At 43.3% G+C, this 23,363-nt stretch overlaps 1 protein-coding gene across 1 annotated transcript in view; it reads left to right on the forward strand.

Annotated features, from left to right (window-relative positions):
• LOC126457776 (beta-1,4-glucuronyltransferase 1-like) overlaps positions 1-23,161 on the forward strand; it is a 51,278-nt gene extending 28,117 nt beyond the window's left edge. Inside the window, exon 3 of the mRNA XM_050094361.1 lies at positions 22,414-23,161. Within this exon, the coding sequence (XP_049950318.1) occupies positions 22,414-22,881 (468 nt within the window). The 3' untranslated portion in view covers positions 22,882-23,161. The remainder of the gene's footprint in view (positions 1-22,413) is intronic.
• Positions 23,162-23,363: the final 202 nt, after the last annotated feature.

Consider the following 23,363-nt stretch of genomic DNA (forward strand, 5'->3'; position numbering starts at 1 on the left):
TTACTATTGAAAGTTTCAAACTTGCCCCCGGCACCCACGCACGGGGTGGGGTGGGGAGTCGAGTGTGGTATCTCTGGATATCCTCCTCCGAGACAAACAAATTGGAATTGTAACTTTTTTCGATCTGATGTGTAGCTTTCGAGATATTTCAATGTCTTCATTTAAAATGAACATGCTATATAGTCCCATTAGAAAAAGAAACAAAGTCAGTGTCGTCATTCGGCAACTATAAACGTGAACGTCAGGAAATTCGCCATATTGTCCGCTATAACTTGGCGAAAACCGTACATCGACATATTTATTCATTCTGGATAAATCTGAGGTGCCTGTCGTTGCTGCCTCATCCTGTATATGGAAATACGTGCTACGATTGGCAGTAACAAGGATTTAGTAGCAAATCTGCGTTGAAATACTTTGGAGAAAAGATACTTGGAAACACCAACAAAAACAGGCTTTGCCTGATCGTGGACGATGAAGGAGGCTGGGTGCCAATCCACATCTCAGACGTGGAGTCCAACAGGATCAGCAGGGATGTGAATCAAGTCACATTCTCTATCGGTATATTGTTTTGCCATGTGGCAGAAATCGTCTGCGTTGCAGCATCTGCTGACGCCAACATGTTTGGGACCAGTTGAAACTTGCAGCTCGTCGTCGCTAGGACTAGAGTATCTCATCAAAAACGTCCAGAAACCTATTAGTGGATATTAATATAGAGTGTATCTACCCTCCGCCTTTATAACTGCTTGAATTCTGCTGGAAACACTTGTGACGAGACATCTGCTTATCTGTGGAGGTATGGCAGCCCATTCTTGCTCAAAAAGAGAAACGAGAGAAGTTAGTGATATTGGACGCTGGGGTCTCGAGCGAAGTCGACTTTCTGGTTCAGTAGATTGAGATCGGCACTTAGGGCAGACCAGACCATTTCAAGAATTATACTGATCACAAACCCTTTCCTTCACTGATTCTTCTTTATGATAGGGTTCATTGTCATGCTGATACAAACAGCTGAAGACATGAGCGGAAAAACGGGCTAACATTCAAATGTAGAAGCTTAAAGATAAATGTTACCATCTGTTGCTGGGTAGGGGAACAATCAAAATGTCAATTTTGATAGTTCCCAAACCCAGCTAAAGCTGGCAACACAACTCTAAGCTTTTACATTTGCGAATTAGCCCGTTTTTCCGCACATGTCTTCCATTATTGTCTCTGTACCGTTCCTCTACTATAAGCAGTACAGAATGGCGTAAAATGTTTTCTGTCCTTTCGCACTTAGGGTTATTAGTAGGGTAAGGGCGGCAAATTGATATCAAACTGATATGCAAATAAACTAGGAACACGCATCACACTCACACCCAGATGACTTCATGTGTTTTCCTAAGGCTACACAGGGTTCCAGCACCATCCCCACTCCCCACCCCTCCCCTCCCTCACCTACCCTATTGCCGAGAGTTTCGAACTTTGGAGGGAATTTCGAATTTTGGTGGGAATTTATTTGTCCCAGGGCTGTACTGACGTCACACCCCACCCCCTCCCAGGAACCGACGGAAATTGAAAATGGTGCTGCCTTTCTGGAACTCGAAAACCGGTCCTCCTGGAAAGAAAGCTAAGTACACCCCCCGCCCCAACACAATTGTACCACCAGAGGTGCCTGAAATTGGCTGTAGCCAATAGGAACGCAGCATCCGATCACATCGGGGATATAAGGTGGGTCCAGCAGCTCTACAAGACTTAACAGGCACCATCTTGCAGGTAGCGGAAGAGGGCACCCCTCCACAAAGGGATGGCCCACCGCGGTAAATACAGCTCCCGGAACACTTGCTAGCTCAAATTCGACATAAGAACAGAGTGGCAAAAGAGTGGAAGATCATCAGAAATCAGGCCACCAGGGGACTGCTCAATCGTCTACAGAGAGAACTGAAGGTAGCGCTCAATGAGCACAGAAACCAGCAATGGCAAAACCGCCTCACAGTTCTCAAAGTAGACGATCATACACTATGGCAAGCAACCAAACAGTTCACAAAGGATGCCGCCACTGCACGGCGAGCGGGGTCTGGTCTACAGCCATGCTGAGAAGGCCAACGCCCTCGCCGACTCCTTCGAGAAGCAGTTTCAAGTGGCAGTACCCCTGGATGAAGAGCATGGAAAGGTAGTCAGTCGTCAACCGAGACTTTGTGAATGCCGGTCCCCTTATACCTGCGCGTGCCCCCCCCCCCCCACCAGGCCACGGGAGGCTGGATCCAGTGGAGCCGGCAGATGGGGTGGAAGGGGTAGTGGGTGCTCCGTTCGTGTCTCCGTCACAGCATTCCTGTCCCGTCTCGCGAGCTGGACGGTTCCTGGTGCGTTCACGGCGTATTGCGGCTAATGCTGGATTCCAGGCCGCGCTAAGTTGATAATCTTCGTCCCTGTTCACAAGATTCTCGTGGGCCCGTATTTCTATCGATTCTTTAATGACGCTGTCCCAATATCTCCCGGCTCGGCGCAGCACCCTGGTGTTCTCTAAATCAAAGGTTGGTTTTTTTTTTTTCTTTGATACTATGTTCAGCTATAGCAGATTTCTCTGTCTGTCCAAGTCAGATGTGTTCCTCGCACCTTTTCGAGACGCAGCGCTGCGTTTGTCCAATGTACTGTACACCATATTCGCAGGAAGTGCTATATATGCCAGGTGTGTTGAGTCTGAGTGGGTCTTTAGCTGAGCTCAACAGCTCTTCCGTCTTCGGCGGTGGTCGGAAGACGGTATCTACGTTCGATTTTCTCAGTAGCCTCCCGATTTTGTCTGACAGGGGCCCCAAATATGGCAGAAAGGTGAGTCTCTTGTTATGTTCCTCTTCTTCTTCTTCTTCCTCTTCCCGAAATTTGTCAGCCTGTCTCCTCTTGAAGGCCTTACCAATCTGTGTTTCACTGTACCCATTTTTCCTAAATACCTCTCTTAGTTGGTGTAATTCGTCTTAGAGGCTTTCTTTGTCACAAATGACTAGTGCTCTGTGTACCAAGGTGGCCAGTACTGACTGGCGTAAAGGCTGGATGGTGGCAGCTGGTTGTATGGAGGTACAGGTCTGTGTGCGTCTTCTTTCTATACATTGAATGGCCCATCGTGCCATACGCCTTCTTCCTAATCAGTATGTCCAGGAATGGAATACAGCCATTCTCCTCTACTTCCATCGTGAAGGTGTAATCTCATGTATGCTGTTTAGGTGGTCCATAAGCTCCTCCAGTGCCTGTCTGCCATGCTGCCATATCACGAAAGCAGTTTGTAGGGCCACCTCCTCAAAGTGTTCGATATAAAGATTTGCGATCCCTGGAGCAAGGGGAGATCCCATGGCCACTCCTTCCACTTGTTGATAATGCTCTCCATTTCACTTGAAGTCGGTGGTCGTAAGTGCATATTCAAAGAGCTTCACTGTTCAGATTCGAAGTGCTAATTAAGGAGTGCCAAGGCGTCTTGAAGAGGTGACGTCGAAGCTCATGAGTAAGTCATCTCTCTGTAATCGTATGTCCTTCAGTATTCTCACGAAATCTGCGGAGTTTATCACGTTATGGCTGCAGTGTCCCACCAGTGTTTTTAACATTGTCGCCAGGTATTTGGCCAGTCCATAACTGTGCGAGCTGAAAGTGTCCAGAATCGGCCGTAGATGTGAAACTTCCTGGCAGATTAAAACTGTGTGCCCGACCGAGACTCGAACTCGGGACCTTTGCCTTTCGCGGGCAAGTGCCCTACCATCTGAGCTACCGAAGCACGACTCACGCCCGGTCCTCACAGCTTTACTTCTGCCAGTATCTCGTCTCCTACCTTCAAACTTTACAGAAGCTCTCCTGCGAACCTTGCAGAACCAGCACTCCTGAAAGAAAGGATACTGCGGAGACATGGCTTAGCCACAGCCTGGGGGATGTTTCCAGAATGAGATTTTCACTCTGCAGCGTAGTGTGTGTTGATATGAAACTTCCTGGCAGATTAAAACTGTGTGCCCGACCGAGACTCGAATTCGGGACCTTTGCCTTTCGCGGGCAAGTGCTCTACCATCTGAGCTACCGAAGCACGACTCACGCCCGGTACTCACAGCTTTACTTCTGCCAGTAACTCGTCTCCTACCTTCAAACTTTACAGAAGCTCTCCTGCGAACCTTGCAGAACCAGCACTCCTGAAAGAAAGGATACTGCGGAGACATGGCCTAGCCACAGCCTGGGGGATGTTTCCAGAATGAGATTATCACTCTGCAGCGGAGTGGGTGTTGATATGAAACTTCCTGGCAGATTAAAACTGTGTGCCGGACCGAGACTCGAACGCGGGACCTTTGCCTTTCGTGGGCAAGTGCTCTACTATCTGAGCTACCCAAGAATGACTCATGTCCCGTCCTCACAGCTTTACTTCTGCCAGTAGCTCAGATGGTAGAGCACTTGCCCGCGAAAGGCAAAGATCCCGAGTTCGAGTCTCGGTCGGGCACACAGTTTTAATCCGCCAGGAAGTTTCATATCAGCGCACACTCCGCTGCAAAGTGAAAATATCACTCAGGAAACATCCCCCAGGCTTTGGCTAAGCCGTGTCTCCGACGTATCCTTTCTTTCAGGAGTGCTAGTTCTGCAAGGTTCGCAGGAGAGCTTCTGTAAAGTTTGGAAGGTAGGAGACGAGATACTGACAGAAGTAATGCTGTGAGGACCGGGCGTGAGTCGTGCTTCGGTAGCTCAGATGGTAGAGCACTTGCCCGCAAAAGGAAAAAGTCCCGAGTTCGAGTCTGGCTCGGGCACACAGTTTTAATCTGCCAGGAAGTTTCATATCAGCGCACACTCCGCTGCAGAGTGAAAATCTCATTCTGGCCGTAGATGTATCGGCTGTTGATGTATTTTATCTGTGTCAGACATATTCCAGAATCCCAAAACAACTATTGACGAACAATGCAAACCTAATCATTGCATTCAGACGGGACAGTCTGAATTTGAAACACATTTATCAGGCTCATTATAAACCGATATGTCGTGCAATGACTTTGTAAAGATCATGGGTTTCTCGTTATTGATAAAACAAGAAAACTGAGTGATGGCAGGTATAGATGGAACTTCCAGGAGCCAGATATATATATGCGGAAGTTCGATTAGTATACCAAGAGACGACGACTAAGCATAAAGTCATCGAAGCATGGAAGGCCGTTCGCGAGAAGTTACGGCTCTTGAGGTTAGGGCATTTGAAGGGGGAGCAGACACTGCGAGAAACCTTTAAAGCACTTACATAATCTCTCAATGAACTCTCAGCGAAATTCCACAAAGACGACGATGACGTTATTGCCGTTTTCTTAACCGTCACAGTGACGCTAGGATAGACAAAACATTCGGTGCCAGCGATGAAAAACCATACATGTTGCGCACGCAGCTTATAACTTTAAATGAAAAAACAACACAGATCAGCGATAAACAGTTTCAAAGAATAGCCGGTCCACAGAACCTTATTTTCCCAAGACCAACAAAAACCATAAATTATTCGCCTAAAGATATGGAAATGTATCGTCAAATATTGCTTTTGTCTGATCTGCATAAGAATGCAAAAAGTCGAAGCAATGTGAAATACAAATCCATTATAAAACCTGTATTGGATGGTGAAAAAAGCAGCAGTGGCGATGGTACTGACATTTATCATAAAAGAGTGAGCAATCGGTTCCCGCAGATATATTAAGACGACACCAATGAGCTAAAAGACCGACTACGACTGCTCATGGAATCAGATGCCGCTGGTAATACAGCTAATCCGAATAGAGTTGTTTCATTAATTTCCAAACTTAGAGAGGTATCACAGAATAAATATGGAGACTGTAGTTCGAGAACTGCAAAAACCAGCGAGCAAAACATACCCTCGAAGATATGTTGTGATTAAAAGGTTTGGACGACCTGTGGCAGGCGGATCTTGTCGACTTGAGAGAATATTCAGGGGTGAATTACGGATTCAAATATATTTTAATGGTCACTGATACTTTTTCTAAAAACACCTGGGCATTACCTGTGAAAGTGAAAACAGGGAGGGCTGTTGCGCATGTGTTTGAGGGATTGCTGCAGACGGGGACGAATCGAATCCCAGAAAACCTTCAAACAGATCACAGCGATGAATTTTACAGTAAATACTTCAAGACTGTGATGGAGCGCTATGGAATATATTACTACTCGACGTTCATCCACCTGAATGCGAGTATCGTGGAATGCTTGAACAGAATAGTGAAAACCCAAATGTGGACGCAATTCAATTTCGTGTCTCACACAAATGGGCCGATACCCTCCCGCAAATAATTGCCAAGTATAGTCGTACCAAACATCTCACAACAAAACGAGACCAATCGATGTTCGTGATAATAGACTTCTAGCTACAGTATATATTGGTATTAAAATGTTACATCCTGGCAAACGGCAATTTAATGTAAGTGATTTAGTACATATTTCAAAACAAAAAGACAGCATTTGGGAAGTCATACATGCCAAACTGGTCAGCCAAGGGATTCACAGTTTCCAAAGTGCAGAGAACGAATCCTAGAATCTACCCGTTGAGGGACAGCTGGGGTACTGGAATTGCAGGATGCTTTTACATAGAAGAGTTACAGAAGAGCTCGGAACCAGATGTTTATCTCGTAGAGAGGGTCATATGGCATAGAGGGAACAGAGCGTTAGTTAAATGGCTTGGTTTTCCCGCACCACGAAACAACTGAATCGACGCTGACGATTTGCTGTATAATAGGATGTGCAGACCACGACCACCTCAGTAGCATAACATGCGTGATAGGAGACGTGTTAGAGGAGGAGGCGGTGTTCTCGACAAACTATCAGTCGAATTAGACATTCCTGGATGTAATTTCTGTGGACCTGGAACAAATTTTCATAAAAGATTGGCACGTGATGATATCAGGATAGATATGCTCGACGCAACGTGTGTGGACCACAACATCGCATTCGCAGAAAATAAAGGTCGTCAACACCCCAGATTGAACACGTGCGAGAAGGGATACTGGTATAGGTCAACGCAATGCAGCATCTGCAGTTAAAGAAAGGTGATAAAGTTAAGTTGGGCTTGATTGTGAGGAAGTTCAGCGAAGCTTTAAGCGCTGCGTATAGTGCGCTAAGGAAGAAGATGACAACTAAAGGCTGTATGAAAAACTGTATTCTGGCAAGGTTATATGCAGCTAAAAGTGCCCTGTAGCAGCAAAGAGCGAGAAAAGAAATCGATTTATGGCCCAGAGTTCTACCAGTACCAAAGACGTCGGGTGGAATTATTCCCCTCCTCATTCCTGCCCTAACCGGTCTCTCAGCGGTGGATTCACTAGCTGGGGGTGCTGCAGCTATTAACAGGACAGTCAAGAATGCACACAACTCTCAGGAGCAACTGCAGGAGTCACAAAGACATAACCGCATGATGGAGGCAGCAGCCATCGGGAAAGGGCTATACCTGAAACCATATAGGAAAGGACTAGATATCTTTATAAACAATAAAAAAAGCCCCCTAGCAGTCCTATCAGACAGGGCGCTTAGAAAAACAGATCTGCTTAAGTTTGTTAAAAGGAATTCAACATTTCGAGGTGTGTTTATGCGGGATGCATTACCGAAGACTATGTGGAAATCAGGAGAATGCGGAATTGTGAATCTCGACGTAGCAGGAGGACCTGGAACTCTCAGGGTAGCACATTTTTTTAAAAAGAAGGAAACACAAATAATGTCTAGTGTTTCGGTGACCTGCAACCTCCAGAAGAATTACAACGATACTTCACAGACAGAAGACATGGTCTACAATTTTCGACGCTACCAAGACTTTAATACATTCCTGTGTGGTCGTCTATGCATCATGTTCCTCCTGACGTTTACTAATGATATATAAGGACGGATATTAAGCGTCCATTCACTGCCGGCCGGGGTGGCGGAGCGGTTCTAGGCGCTACAGTCTGGAACCGCGCGACCGCTACGGTCGCAGGTTCGAATCCTGCCTCGGGCATGGATGTGTGTGATGTCCTTAGGTTAGTTAGGTTTAAGTAGTTCTAAGTTCTAGGGGACTGATGACCTCAGAAGTTAAGTCCCATAGTGCTCAGAGCCATTTGAACCATTATCGTCCATTCACTAGTTGATGTTTGGATGCAATGTCGTACACTTTGAATTTAAAAGAACGATCGTCTGTATTACTTGCGAATTACCCTCCGCCCCACACCGTCAGGTGGCTTGCGGAGTATGGATGTAGATGTAGATGTACTTCCCACCAATTGATTTAAGCGTTGGAGATTTGAGTACCGCGCTAATTGGACTGGAGACATATAACACCATACCAAGTATCACGCATGTTAACAATGGAAATTAATGATAAAAAAGAAATTGTGGAAATTGAACCTAGTGCATACGACACTAACGATTTAAACGAAGCTTTAAACAGTCCAGGAAAGGGATTGTGCTCCGTCCAAACATCAGTACACTTAAATCTGAAATAAGGACGGGGAATGTGTCGATTGACTTTAAACAGAAAAATTCAGTAGGCCCACTACCGGTTTTCACAAAGGGACATGTTTTGAAGACAGATCACAGTAAATTTTACAAATCTGATCAGACAGTAGATATTCAAAATGTTCAGATGTGTGTGAAATCTTATGGGACTCAACTGCTAAGGTCATCAGTCCCTAAGCTCACACACTACTTAACCTAAATCATCCTAAGGACAAATACACACACCCATGCCCGAGGGAGGACTCGAACCTCCGTCGGGACCAGCCGCACAGTCCTTGACTGCAGCGTCTGAGAGCGCTCGGCTAATCCAGCGCGGCAGACAGTAGATATTCTCCCTGCCAGTACAATCCGTGTTGAGTGTAACACTGCAACGAACTGATATCTCAAGTATACATTGGTTTATTCAATTTACGGATTCTTCCCACCAGGGTATAAGATTGCCGAGTCTCCTATCAACGCTGTATACTTTCCAGTGATAGTTCAGGCATTGGACTATCTGGAAATGCGTATTGTAGACTGTAATAAGCAACTTGTTGACTTTAGCGGTGAGGAAATCATTGTACGACTACATCTAAGATAAGACTGGCGTAAGATATAAAACAAGCGCACACAGCGCACAGCACAGCACGTCGCAGCAGAACCGCAAGGTGATAACACGAGCTTCTTACATCAGTAGGCCTCGCTCGATATATCTCACGCAGTGGAATATGATGAGCGAATCATATACGCTAGAAGTACTTCTCGCATAAACCTTATGCTTTAATGACATTTAACAGGAACAATGAAATCCGGATTGTTATCCAGCACCAAGACCTTTAACTCTTCCACGCAGAGTTTCATACATCTGAATTACGCATTTAAGAAAAAGGATGGTAGTCATACAGTGGCATCAAGGCTTATACGTAATGCTTTGGCATTCCTGATCCAGTAAATACGTTATGAACTTAATGGGGTAGAGATTGATCGTACACATTATGTTGGCATAGCATCAACCCTTAAAACTTGTCTCATCATCACCGTCCGATTTGAATGGCTTAGAAAATGCAGGATGGTTCATAGACGAGCCTGTGGGCAGAACAGCAGAAGACTGCCGCCCATTTACTGCATGCATTCCCCTAAAAATGCTTATGGGGTACTTTGAGGACATGCAGAGAATTATTATGAATGCTAAACAGGAGCTTATTCCGGTACGGAGCGCAACAGATAGCAACTCATACACCCAAGGAGCGCAAGAGGAGACTCAGGTCATCATCAGTAAAATTATATGGAAAATGCCACACTTCACTGTGGCAGATGACGAGCGTTTGAAGCTTTTAAAAGTTCTGAAATCCGGTACGCAACCCACATTAAGTTTCCGCTCGTGGGAGGTTTTTGAGTACCCGGTGGTACCAACAGCGAGCATACAAACATGGGCTATTAAAACCTCCACGCAGCTGGAAACACCAAAATTCTTTATACTTGCATTTCAGACGAATAGAAGGGAGAATTTAGCAAATGATCCCACCGTATTTGACAACTGTAGTTTAACTAACGCCAGAGTCTATTTGAATTCAGAATTCTATCCATATGACAATTTTTCACTCTGCAGTGGGATCGGAATATATACAGTCAAGCATTTGAATGTATGTAAGATTCCATGCTTCTTCCTACGCAGGTGTTGAAGAGAAAGGATGCCTACTCAGCCCACGGAAATTCAAGGAGCTGGCACCAGTCATCGTAATAGACTGTTCTAAGTAGAATGAGATAATTAAATCAGGACCAATAGATCCTCATCAAATTTCCCAGAACACACTGCAGCGTACGCTCTAGTTCTACATGACTATGTGATTAACAATTGCCCACTTACTGGTGTTGTGCAGATTGCTGTATGAATGACCAAGTGCCGCTGCATGCCCAGAGCACTTCACAATGACAACGTGTAGTGTGAATGTTGTTGCCGACATTCAAGCTTTCTATGAAGATTAGTGTAGGCTATTTATGTTTAAATATGTTGCACTCATAGCATACACACAAGATGCTAGTATAATAGAGACAATTCTCTGCGAGAATTGCTTCACCGAAGCTTTTCACTGATGTGAATTGTGCTAAAACACGGAGGAGTGCAAAGTGGCTAACACGTTTCTTTCATGGATTCCACTGATACGATCCTGGTATACCGTATAGAGAAATTATGACGTTACTTCGAATATTTGATCATCCTGAAACAATAATCTATGTCAACGGCGAGAAGATCACATGGATGCAGCGAATCTTAAAGTTTTGCATCTACTGAAGACCTGGAATTCCACAGGTGCCCTGTTATCCATCAGCTCAAGAAGATGTGTGAAAATAGTGTTGCTGCTTATGAAAATGTAAAATTACTTTTAAGTTGGATTAATGAAAATAAATGAATTTTTTATCTCACATTCTGAGTTTTTCTTTGCTTCTACATAGCTCCTACGTACATAGTAAGTAGCTTTGCTCTGACCTTACGTCTGTGACTTCGTTCAAGCACAGGAGATATAATTTCAGCCATGATTGCTGTATGTCTTTGGAAGCGGACACGACCATGCGCCGCCTGTCCCCAAAAACCTATACATGCAGCACGATAGGCGAAAACCCGTGCAAACATATATTTTGTTTCTCTCCATTTTAAACGTCACCTCCCCGAAACTTCAACTAAAACCTTTGCATCTTGCACAGCTTTATATACATTTGTAAGGGTAGGAATTTGTGAAAAAACAACAAAGAATAACAATATTTTATTCAGACATAAATATTCACAGTAGAAATACAGATCTACATCCACAAATATTGTTTTTTACAATATTCATTTTATTCACAGTTCTTGGTTTTACAAAGAATATTACTGGTTGAAAAAATAATGTTTATCTTACATTACAGTACTGATTACAGCTACTGCACAGGCGTAGTTTCTCTTACACAAATACTATTAATAGTGAAATTCTACCCAAACAGAAGACCTAATTTATTCGTTCGTCTGGGTGGCTGTAAAAATTTTCCACCTCAAGTAGCTGAAGTAATGTAATAATACAACGAAGCGGATGGCCCTAAAATGTTCATCCCAAAAAACATCACTAAAATGAACAGGTAGAACTCACACTTAAAACTAGTATGAATTGGACAGCTAGCGGTAGGTGAAACTTAAAAACTAATCTACTTACACATACTTTCACACAATCGCAGCCGGCCGGTGTGGCCGAGCGGTTCTAGGCGCTACAGTCTGGAACCGCGCGACCGCTACTGTTACAGGTTCGAATACTGCCCCGGACACGGATGTGTGTGATGTCCTTAGGTTGGTTAGGTTTAAGTAGTTCTAAGTTCTAGGGGACTGATGACCTCATAAGATAAGCCCCATAGTGCTCAGAGCCATTTGAACCATTTTTTAACACAATCACACACGCACATGAAGTGCAAAAGAGAGAAATACGGTAGATTATTTTTTTCCTTCATTTACAATTTTTCAACTTTTTTTGATGATTTTAGTTCAATTTGTAATCTTTTTATATACTTTGCACATTTTAAACTTTCTTTTATAATTTTTTCAAGCACATGCTGCTTATATATTCTTGCACACATATTATGCTACTTATTCAGAAAAAAATAAGCAGAATATATTGACACACAGGCTTATATATTTACACAGACATTCACACTCAAACACACTCACAAGCATGCATATGGACACACATAAGCACTCACACATGCAGCCACGCCATACATCACACATACAATATTTGTTGTTGTTGTTGTGGTCTTCAGTCCTGAGACTGGTTTGATGCAGCTCTCCATGCTACTCTATTCTGTGCAAGCTTCTTCATCTCCCAGTACTTACTGCAACTTACGTCCTTCTGAATCTGCTTAGTGTATTCATCTCTTGGTCTCCCTCTACGATTTTTACAATCCACACTGCCCTCCAATGCTAACTTTGTGATCCCTTGATGCCTCAGAACATGTCCTACCAACCGGTCCCTCCTTCTTGTCAAGTTGTGCCACAAACTCCTCTTCTCCCCAATTCTATTCAGTACCTCCTCATTAGTTATGTGATCTACCCATCTAATCTTCAGCATTCTTCTTTGGCACCACATTTCGATAGCTTCTATTCTCTTCTTGTCCAAACTATTTATCGTCCATGTTTCACTTCCATACATGGCTACACTCGATACAAATACTTTCAGAAACGACTTCCTGACAATTAAATCTATACTCGATGTTAGCAAATTTCTATTCTTCAGAAACGCTTTTCTTGCCTTTGCCAGTCTACATTTTATATCCTCTTTACTTCGACCATCATCAGTTATTTTGCTCCCCAAATAGCAAAACTCCTTTACTACTTTAAGTGTCTAATTTCCTAATCTAATTCCCTCAGCATCGCCCGACTTAATTCGACTACATTCCATTATCCTCGTTTTGCTTTTGTTGATGTTCATCTTCTATCCTCATTTCAAAACACTGTCCATTCCATTCAACTGCTCTTCCAAGTCCTTTGCTGTCTCTGACAGAATTACAATGTCATCGGCGAACCTCAAAGTTTTGATTTCTTCTCCATGGATTTTAATACCTACTCCGAATTTTTCTTTTGTTTCCTTTACTGCGTGCACAATATACAGATTGAATAACATCGGGGAGAGGCTACAACCCTGTCTCACTCCCTTCCCAAACACTGCTTCCCTTTCACTCCCCTCGACTCTTATAACTGCCATCTGGTTTCTGTACAAATCGTAAATAGCCTTTTGCTCCCTGTATTTTACCCCTGCCACCTTTAGAATTTGAAAGAGAGTATTCCAGTTAACATTGTCAAAAGCTTTCTCTAAGTCTACAAATGCTAGAAACGTAGCTTTGTCTTACCTTAATCTTTCTTCTAAGATAAGTCGTAGGGTCAGTATTGCCTCACGTGTTCCAATATTTCTACCTCATACAATATTTAAACTATGATAAAAGAGCCATACTACTAGGTACAAGCTCTCACTCAGCCAGGCACTCACTCACTCTCTCTCATTCACACCGTCAGAGTCCACCGTCCCCTGTTGCGCTTCAAGTAAATAGTGTGAGTACGGGGGGGGGGGGGGGGTTTCGATCCCATCATCACAAGTGAAATGACAGTCAGACTTTAGGTTGCAGCACAGTGTACACCTCATGACCTCGTGATCGAATACTAGTCTGCTGTACCAAATGCGGAGTTTGCAGCGGTGCACCGCTAACACCACCCTACAGGCAATGCAAATAGTCTTTGACCGTGAAGACATATGATGCCACAAGTCACACATCCTTAGCCCGCCTCCTGGTGGCTCCACCTATTGTACGATATGCATACTTTTGGATTTTAGGCCCACAAACTCCACAATCGGAAATCCAATAGCCTCATCTTCCGTTAAGCCGAAAACCGCCTTGTTCCAAGGAACGATATTGTTAGGTTTATTGGCTGCATATCCCTATGTGTCGAATTCATTACCGTGACACCTAATTACAAATCTTCACCCAATAGCTGAGGCTATCTGATCCATATCAAGTAACTTTGGTTGGACAAAATGAGTTATAGCAAACTCATAGTGCAAGTGATACATGTGGAGTTTGGAGATGTCCATTATACACATATCCAAACTCATTGGTTTCATAAACTCACATCTCCACAGCAACAAAGTTCTCATTCAAAATAGTGACCTGCTTAAAATCTGGTCTGGCGATGCACTTTATTACGCCCCAGTGTCCACCCTGTTCGCTCCTATCAAAATGTTGCATTCATTTCTTACATTCTGCATGGTTTTACCGAAAATAGAATTGTTCATCAATTTATAAAAATCTGTTTTAGTATTTTATTCAATATACTTCTTCGACCAGCCCATTTGATTCTACCTAGCTCCATCCCTAAGCTGACACACTGCTGGAAATTACATACCTCCTTGGTGTCAAACAGTGGTCTTCAGTTCAGGGATAGTACTTCCTCATGGAACTTGTTGCTCTGGACATAACGCCAAGTCGCTTATCATTTCATGAAAACTAACAGGGTATATGAGGTCTGTCCCCACCACATACCCTACATCAGAATCAGCCACCAGACCCAATATTTTTCCATCTAATCCCTTGTTTTCGGGCACCCATTGAAACCCACCGATCGGCAGTGGTTGCATCATGGTGTGCCCATCTGAATTATTCACATCCAAATATAGAACAGAACTTGAATCGAGGGATGCATTGAACCCCAAACCCATAAGTGGATTATTTGCCTTGGCGTGTCTAAGGACACACTGGCAAAGTCCTCCACAGATAGCACATTGCAAAAAGCGTATCAGTATCAGTCAACAGTTCGATGCTGCGCCTCATTTTCTTGAGTATCGCATCCCAGTTCAACCCAGGTGCCGTTTAATAAAAGGTGGGGTCCATAGAGTATGTGGCCATTCATGCACTCTGGAACTTTTCAAAAACATCTCCAAGCAAACTCACGTCATTCTATGTGTAGTCTTGCGTATTCACCCAAATTTGGAATGTTGAATTCCCGCCGGACAATCACAGCATGCTCATAATCTGCACCAGTTATGGCATCGCATATGAGAGTACTGGTAAATCCAGGATGTCGGGTAGCCTGGTATCGTCGAGTTTCGTCTTACTATCCAAATACTCGTAAGGCAAATTCCTTTCCTAGTCACGAGCTGAAACTTTTCCTCACCGGGGTATGCAGATCGGGTGATATGCATATCCTCCCGAGATTGAGTTTCAATGAGTTTCTGGAGTGGCGCCTGCATAAAACGTAGCGTGTCAAGGAAGCAGAGCGTAATTTTTAGCGTCATTCGTTTTGAGAATGAAATATACTTCTCAACTCTCTTAGGCAGGACACTGACTTGATTTTCCTCCCAGGTGAAATTAGCCAATTGCTCAACTAGAAAGTGAGTATCATATCCATTTAAATTATGGAAGAGAACGGGTATGTGTCGTGGTAAATGATACTTCAAATTGCATGCGTTCTGCGTTGCAACACGCAACTTCCCCATAAGATGACAATGATCTCTATGCAGAGTTTCAGCTTTTCTATCTAATGGCAGCCCACAAATATGACAGTTAACTGCATCATTGCATAATTTTTTATCCTCATCCGATTCGGTCATTGGGATGTTGCTGCTGTAAAGCCTATCAACGTCCAATGAGAGTTTTTAAAACTCAGTGAGCAACCAAACCACAGGATTATCCCCGACATAAGATTCATAGCGGTTAAGACTTGAATCATATGAACATGCAGTTTGGTACACTGCCACATACGGTACTTGTTTTTGCGTGAAGGTGGTATGTGAGGCTAAGGGGTTCCCTTCACAGTGGATGATAGGGACAAGGAGACATTCGAAATCTGCGTATACAACAAATGGACATCATTCCTAATGGTGAGAATTCTTAAATTTAATGAACTTGTTTTCATCTGAAGGCATAACAAGAAGTACCGATCCCTTGGATTCACAGTCCTCCAGATGCCTTTTTAAATGCTTTTCTTCTGAAAAGGTATTTAGACATCTGAAGCAAATGCCTTTCTTATGTTCTTTTTTCGCCAATTGGCTGTAAAGGTGGAGGAACATGTCTCTGATCCATACATAAAGCTGATTATCGCCTTCAGAGAAGAGCAGCATGTTTACATGAAGAGTACGCTCGCCTGAATATTTCAAAAAATGGAATGGTTCAATTACTGTACAGTTGTTCAGCTCATCTGACTTGTTTTTCTGCTTCTTCCTCTGGCCATAAACGTGAAGCGATATTCCGGGATTTTTCGCCTGAAATTTTGATATGTTCTGAATCTTTGTGGGGAACTCGACACCGTCAAAGTTATAACATTCAGAAATGGTAAGACCTATTATGTATCAAGGTGTTAGATGTTTTGTGTAATTTCTTTTGCAAGCCATGATTGACCATGCAAAATAAGCGTCATCCTTTTCATTTTGAATGTTTATACAGGCCTGCTCGTTCTTAATAGCCTCAGGGAGTTTGATATAACTGGACTCTCCATCTAACGTATCATTGACATGAATATCGAGGTGTGGTATTTGGCTGAGTGCTTTACTGACCCTCTTCCTTCCATCTCAGAAAACTGGGCCAATATAGCGCTCAAAATGGATTCACGATACCACTCGGCGACTGATGTACTCTGAGATATAACGCCATTCTCATCCCAGATGTAGTGCAGGCTTTACTCCTAAGTAGCACTCAGCTGTTTGGGAAGGGGAGTCAAAACTTGCAGCAGAGTTCTGCGTTTCATTTAATGTCATTATATCTCGGATCATGTAGGGCTTTGAGGAGCTGTGGATCCAGCACCGGGGGGCATGCATCTAGAAGCCTGACTGGGTCCCAATACACCCCCCCCCCCCCCCCCGCAGGTGACTCATGTCAGTTCTGGTAAACAAGATACGCTCCTCAAAGGTCCTAGCAACCGCTGAGTATTCTAGAGGGCCCATGACGCCGCTAATTGTTGTCCTTCACTATTGGAACGCGACAGGAACAACCAGTAGCCACAGGTTCATTATCATCAATACTACAAGTAGCAGATGACGTGTCCACCTAGTGGATGAGCGGGCTGGCGCTGTGGCGCCTCCGGGTGGCGGGGGGGGGGGGGGGGGGGCAATGAGCATAAAGATAAACAGCTGATGGTCATCTACAATGAAGGTCTGTAAAGACTCGCCACATCACAAATTTAATCTTTCGTTCCCTGCTTCCTTGATTCTAAGCTCACACGCGTTCGCAGATACAATGGTAAACACGATACATATGCGATGTGTCGTAAAACTCATTATAATGGAAAAGGGTTCGGCGTCAGCGGTATGACGATTGTGATAGGAGGTGTTTATTCTTATTCTGCGAATTATAGAAAGTATTGGGCATAGCTTGCTTCGTTCCCTGTTTCAGGGCCCGTAAGCGCTTAGGAACAAGTGAAAACAATGGCGCCCATACCTATGGGATACCTATGGGAAACGAGCACCGCCCCTCTCTCCAGCTCCCCACAGCTCTCAGGAAAAGAGAAAAATATATTCAGGAGTTTTTCTTTCAAGAAACCGATTTAAGAAGTACTAATTTTGGACGTTTCATGAGGTTCTCTTGTTCCCTTAGACATCCTCATGCCTCACTGGCCTGAGCTATGAACTTGCTTCTGGTCGCCTCGTCTAACATATATAGACAAGTTGGAGGGCTGTGTTCGAATAGGACTATCTTTACACTGGGTAGTTGTAGTGCATGCTACATGCTTGAAAATCGAATAGCAAAAACTCAAAGTATATAATATTTATTATACAATTTCCATTCTGAACATGAGACCCACTCGGTCACACCAAGATTTATGATCAAAGACCATTTTATAGCTGGAGACAACTCTCATATCAAATAAATTAGTTTTAAGAAACGAAACAAGCTGTAATATATTTATTGTCCGTGCTGTTAGTTAATTTCGACTGCTAGTAATTTTCGAGCATCTGAAATACATCCACAAAAATGGTAACATTGGTTTATACAACGTATGTCCATGTAAAACATCTTGTGTACATATATACTTCATAAAAAAAGTTACTTACTTATCATAAGTCTCAAGCTTCACATCACATCTGACTAAATAGCTGGCACATATGTAAAGGCACTCATTGCTTTCATGTGCATGTATAGCAGCACAATGCAATAGTGCACTATACGTATAAAATGCATACCTGAACCATAAGCTGTTTTTATTTTACGCCCAAATATCTGCTGGTTTCACTCTTTGACCATTTTCACGGGAGAAGGGTTAAAATGATTTAAGCCACCATATTGTATCAGTCATTGCTTAAAATATGTAGTGCATGCCTTGATTGTAAATATGTGACACAGGACCACAATGCACTGGATTACATCCCTTAGTAACGCGAACAGGAAGCTACCAGTCATAACACAGGCACAGCTATTATGGTGCAGCCAAAGATGTCTAAAACCACGTTTATGGCTGGTCGATAGTACCATGTACGATTGTGGCCCAGTATTTACTGGCTATTTTGTTTGTTACACTCAAGCTTACCAAGCAGAGCAAAGGAATTCATATCGCTAGCATATATGACAAAGGGTGCGTGGGACAACCACGGAAGTGCTTCTGCTGCCATACGAAGTCGCACCCCCACCATAAATCCAGGTGTAGGTCTACTGTTCTAGCACGCAGACAGGTTGGTACTAGGTCCTCAACTGGCCTTTTTCCAACCAACACACGGCCACCACTGGCACCAATACAGAACCAGCTTTCATCAGAAAGCACTACAGACGTCCACCCTATCCTCCAATGAGCTCTCGCTTGACACTACTGTAGCCGCAAATGGCGGTGGCCTGCCTGGGGCCAGTGGAATACACGCTACAGGGCGCCTTTCCTTGAAGTAACCTATTTGTAACATGCTGTGTCATTATGGTATTCAGATTGCTGTTACAGATACAATACGATGTGACAGAGCCATACGGCGAACACGATGGTCTTCTCAGTCCGTAGTGCCACGTTGCTGTGCGGAGCCCAGTCTGCTTGCAACTCTAAATTCTAGTGAACAACAATCGCGTACAGCTACTACATTCCTGCCAAGTCTTTCTGCACTATCGCAGAGGAAACATCCAGTTTCTCGTAGCCCTGTTACACGACCTCGTTGAAACTCAGTGAGGTGTTGATACTGGCGGCTTTATCGCCTTAAAGGCATTCTTGAGTAGCATCAACTAACCACGTACAATCTCAAAGGTAACTAACGCTCACGACCGTTGCAGCAAAGCAAACCTGATTTGCATCCTCAGAGTGCTGATACCCGCGCCACTCTTTGCGACTGGCTCGAAATTTGAACAAACATCATCTCTGAGATGTAGGAACACACCTACCAACTTCATTTTATGTCACACAACTCCTTCTTGGTTTCGCGACTTTTTTCCGTCAGTGTCTGTTGGCCCTCTTATGTATTAGCTTATGAAATAACCATTGTTTGGAATTTCAAGTATCATGTGAAGGGAAAAGGAGTTTTGTCGGAGTTATCAGCATAAAACACCCAAAAACTACTGCATGACGTATTCGGTATTACAGCAGCAACAACAGTTCAAATGATAGGACCGCAGCTAGAAGACCATAATCTTGGTTCTGATAAAAGTTTAAAATTCGAAACTCATGCATCATATTTCATGTTTAAATTTAATATTTAATTTTCAGTCCCAACTACGAAATACAAAAGATTACGTCAGACTTCCTAATGGGGCATGTCAGTTGGTCTACGAGGTGAAACTCAAGTGATATATTAACAAAAGCTTATTGGGTCTTTACAATAAATTAAATGTGCACAAGAAAACACTAACAGATTATATACTCAAATTACACGATTTCCCTTACCTCTTATATGATGCTATAATGCAACAGGCTGGATCTCTCTGCCTTATTGGCGTGTAGTCTTATTACTACACAAAACATATACAAAAAGAATATTATAAAAGTTCCAAACCATTCTTTACTATATTACAATTTGATAACGTGCTCCCAGAGATTTATGTTGATTATTACAATGTCTATGCCAGGTACAAAATAGCGGAAGTAAAGTTGGTTTAAACCATCCCACACATTTTATGTACCAATATTATTATACATCGTTTAGGTAGATGAGAGGTCCACCCTACTGCTTTACAGCACCATACAAGAGATATTGAGAAATTATGCTCTTTGTGTATATAATCTGTTACTGTTTTTGATATTGCACATTACTTGTGAACTTTTAATTTCTTTTAAAGATCCAGTAAGCGTTTGTGAATGTATTTTGTGTTTCATTTTATATACCAACTGACATACCCATTAGGAGTTCCGACATAATCTTTTGTCTTACGTACTTTGAAACTGAAAACTCCAGTATTAAACAGGACTCATGGTGCATGATTTTCAGATTTTTAACTTTTAATACGATACAAGATAATGATCTTCTAGTTATGTTAGTATCATTTGAACATATATGCAATCGATTTGTGTTCCGATGCTTTGCTTTGCACGCTCCAGTTAAACATTATATGCCAGTATACACTGGGCCACAATTGTACATGGTACTATCGACTATCTGTAGATATGGTTCCAGACGTCTTCGGCTGCTCCATAACAGCTGTGCCGGTCTTATTATATGGCAGGTTTCTGTACGTGTATTACTAATGGATGTAATGTAGTGCACTATTGGATTGTACGTGTGCCACACACGCATATGAAAGTGATAAGTGCCTTTATATAGGTACCGGCTATTTAGTCAAATCTGAGATGCAGCTTGAGGACAGAGATAAGTAAGTACCTTTGTTTATGAATATATATGTGTGGACATCCTGTAATTAAATTATGACAGCATATGGCGTATGAGATTTGTTTCTTGGGTAAAAACGAAGGCACTTACAACACAAGACACAGAACATTTTCTACAAAACAATTAAAACGTATGGAAAGGGATAAAAGACCGTGTACTCGTCAGAAACTGGAGCTATTAAATTTTTTATGACTCTTTCCTCTGAATTCGTTAGTTAATATACTTCTTTTAACCACGACTCCACTTTTACCTTCTGTCGACAGCTGTTGTGGTCTTCAGTCTGAAGACTGGTTTGATAGCATTCTACAAGGGTGCTTATCCTTTGCCAGGCTCTTCATCTATGAATAACAACTGCAACCTACATCAATCCGTATTCAGTAGTAGTCCCCCTCTAGAGTCCTCCGCCTCCTCCATCCCCCCCCCCTCTCACCACCCCCCTCTCTCTCTGTCTCTCTCTCTCTCTCTCTCTCTCTCTCTCTCTCTCACACACACACACACACACACACACACACGCGCGCGCGCGCGCGCGCGCGCGCTCTCTTCTCTCCATTATCTATTTACGATTCCTTTATGTCTGAGGATGTTTCCTATCAGCCGATACCTTTTAATCGGTTTGCACCATTAATTTCTTTTTCCTGTATTTCGATTTAGTGCTCCTTCAGTTCTACCCCTCTAATCTTCAGCATTCTTCTGCTGCACCACATTTCAAAAGCTTCTGTTCTCTTCTTCTCTGAACTGCTTATCGTTCACTCCTCATGTGCGTACGAAGCTAAGCACTCCAGATGCATACGTTCAGAAAGGACTTGCTAACACTTTAAAATTTATTACTCGATGCAGTTTCGGAACTGCGGCCGGATTACGCCGGATTCTTGCCACGGTATTTCGGCTGACAACCATTCAGCCATCTTCAGGTGACTGTTTTGCATTGGAGACTGCTAGTTCACATCGCTAGTTCGCGCGTGACACTAGACCTCCGCTCACGTAGCGGCTGCCTTCGCGCATAGGTAGCAAAGGTAGCGACGTGAGCTAGCCATCTCCAGTGCAAAACATTCAACTGAAGATGGCTGAATGGTTGTCAACCGAAATATCGTGGCAAGAAGTCAACGTAATCTGGCTCCAAACCCGAAACTTCATCGAGTACTCTTGACGCAAGGAAAATATCAAGAATCACACTTAAGTTTATATTCCATACCTACAAATCATTGTTTTTCAGAAAGCATTTCCCTGCTATTCGCAGTCTGCATTTTATACCTTCTTCATTTCGGCCACTATCAGTTATTTTGCCACCCAAGCATAAAAAGTCGACTCCTTATTTTAGTGTTTCATTTCCTGATCTAATTCCTTCAGCGCCGTCTGGTTTAATGACTACATTCCGTTACCCTCTTTTTACTTTTTGTTGATGTTCACCTCATAAAGGCTTCTCAATAAACTATCCGTTCCGTTCAGCTGCTCTCTGTCGACCCTTGTCTCACTTTAAATAATCAGAACATTTGACATAATCCTCTTTCGTTCAAGATTCTCTCCATCTCCCCCCGCTACGCTTCCGCACTCGACATTCGGTTCTTACTCATTGACTACAGAAAACTCGCGCTGTCGCTTCGACATTGCCCAACGAATGTCAGTCTCTGAAAGAACTTGCCACCCTAGCCGATATTGTACCCTCGCACTTAACAACCTTTCTTTCTCACAGGCATACGAGATGTTTGCCTCCGGTTGGCGGTTCTTCGTCCTGGACGACGCGTTCCTCATTCACTGGGGCCTGCAGTCGATAGAGAAGCGGCCCAAGTGGCGCTGGAAGGAGAACACCATCAACAGCGATCGATTCCGCAAGTGGGTGAATCGAGTCGCTCTCAAGTACGACGTGGACGAGATGAAGCTTACGTGGAGATACGCCGACTACGACTCGGCTATGACGACGTGCCCTCGGCAAAAGTGCAAATCAGCGCGACCCAAACCTACAAAGTCAACTCCGTCACCAAAGAAGCAGGAAAAACCTGCAAAGGCAACTCCGACACCAAATAACCAGGAAAAGCCTACAAAGGCAACTCCGTCACCAAAGAAGCAGGAAAAACCTACAAAGGGAACTCCGTCACCAAAGAAGCAGAAAAAACCTGCAAAGGCAACTCCGACACCAAAGAAGCAGGGAAAGAAGGCCTAGGCCCAACGAGATGTGGAATTACACAGAAAGTGTTCGTGACAGCAGACTGAAAACGTGTTAGCTAGTCTTCAAACTGTGCATATTTGTTTTTTTTTATGATTTCTTACTGAAGTACTGTCTATGTTTATTGATGACACTTAGGAACATTTGCACGGAAACTGAAACAAGCTTCTGTTGCTTACACTGTGGACATGTCTTTGGTGCCTCTATGAAAAAAAATGAGTCATGGGTTTAGCTCTGTTTTCATCAACCATTACTTGTGGGCTTGCCTTATTGTTTCTAATTGCACTTCTTTACAGAATGCCGTAGTATTTATTTTTAAATGACTTGTCACTTCTACAAGCTAGTTTTTGTCAATGTTATCTTAGCACATAATAAAACTGTACTTAATAACATTCCTGTAGCTTTGACAAAACTGCTGTGTTCAATAGATCGCAGATTTCTGTTTTAAACTGTATGTGGAGTATAGTAAAGTCCACGAA

The sequence above is a fragment of the Schistocerca serialis genome, chromosome 1 (assembly GCF_023864345.2).
Source record: "Schistocerca serialis cubense isolate TAMUIC-IGC-003099 chromosome 1, iqSchSeri2.2, whole genome shotgun sequence".
NCBI classification, from domain to species: Eukaryota; Metazoa; Arthropoda; class Insecta; order Orthoptera; family Acrididae; genus Schistocerca; species Schistocerca serialis.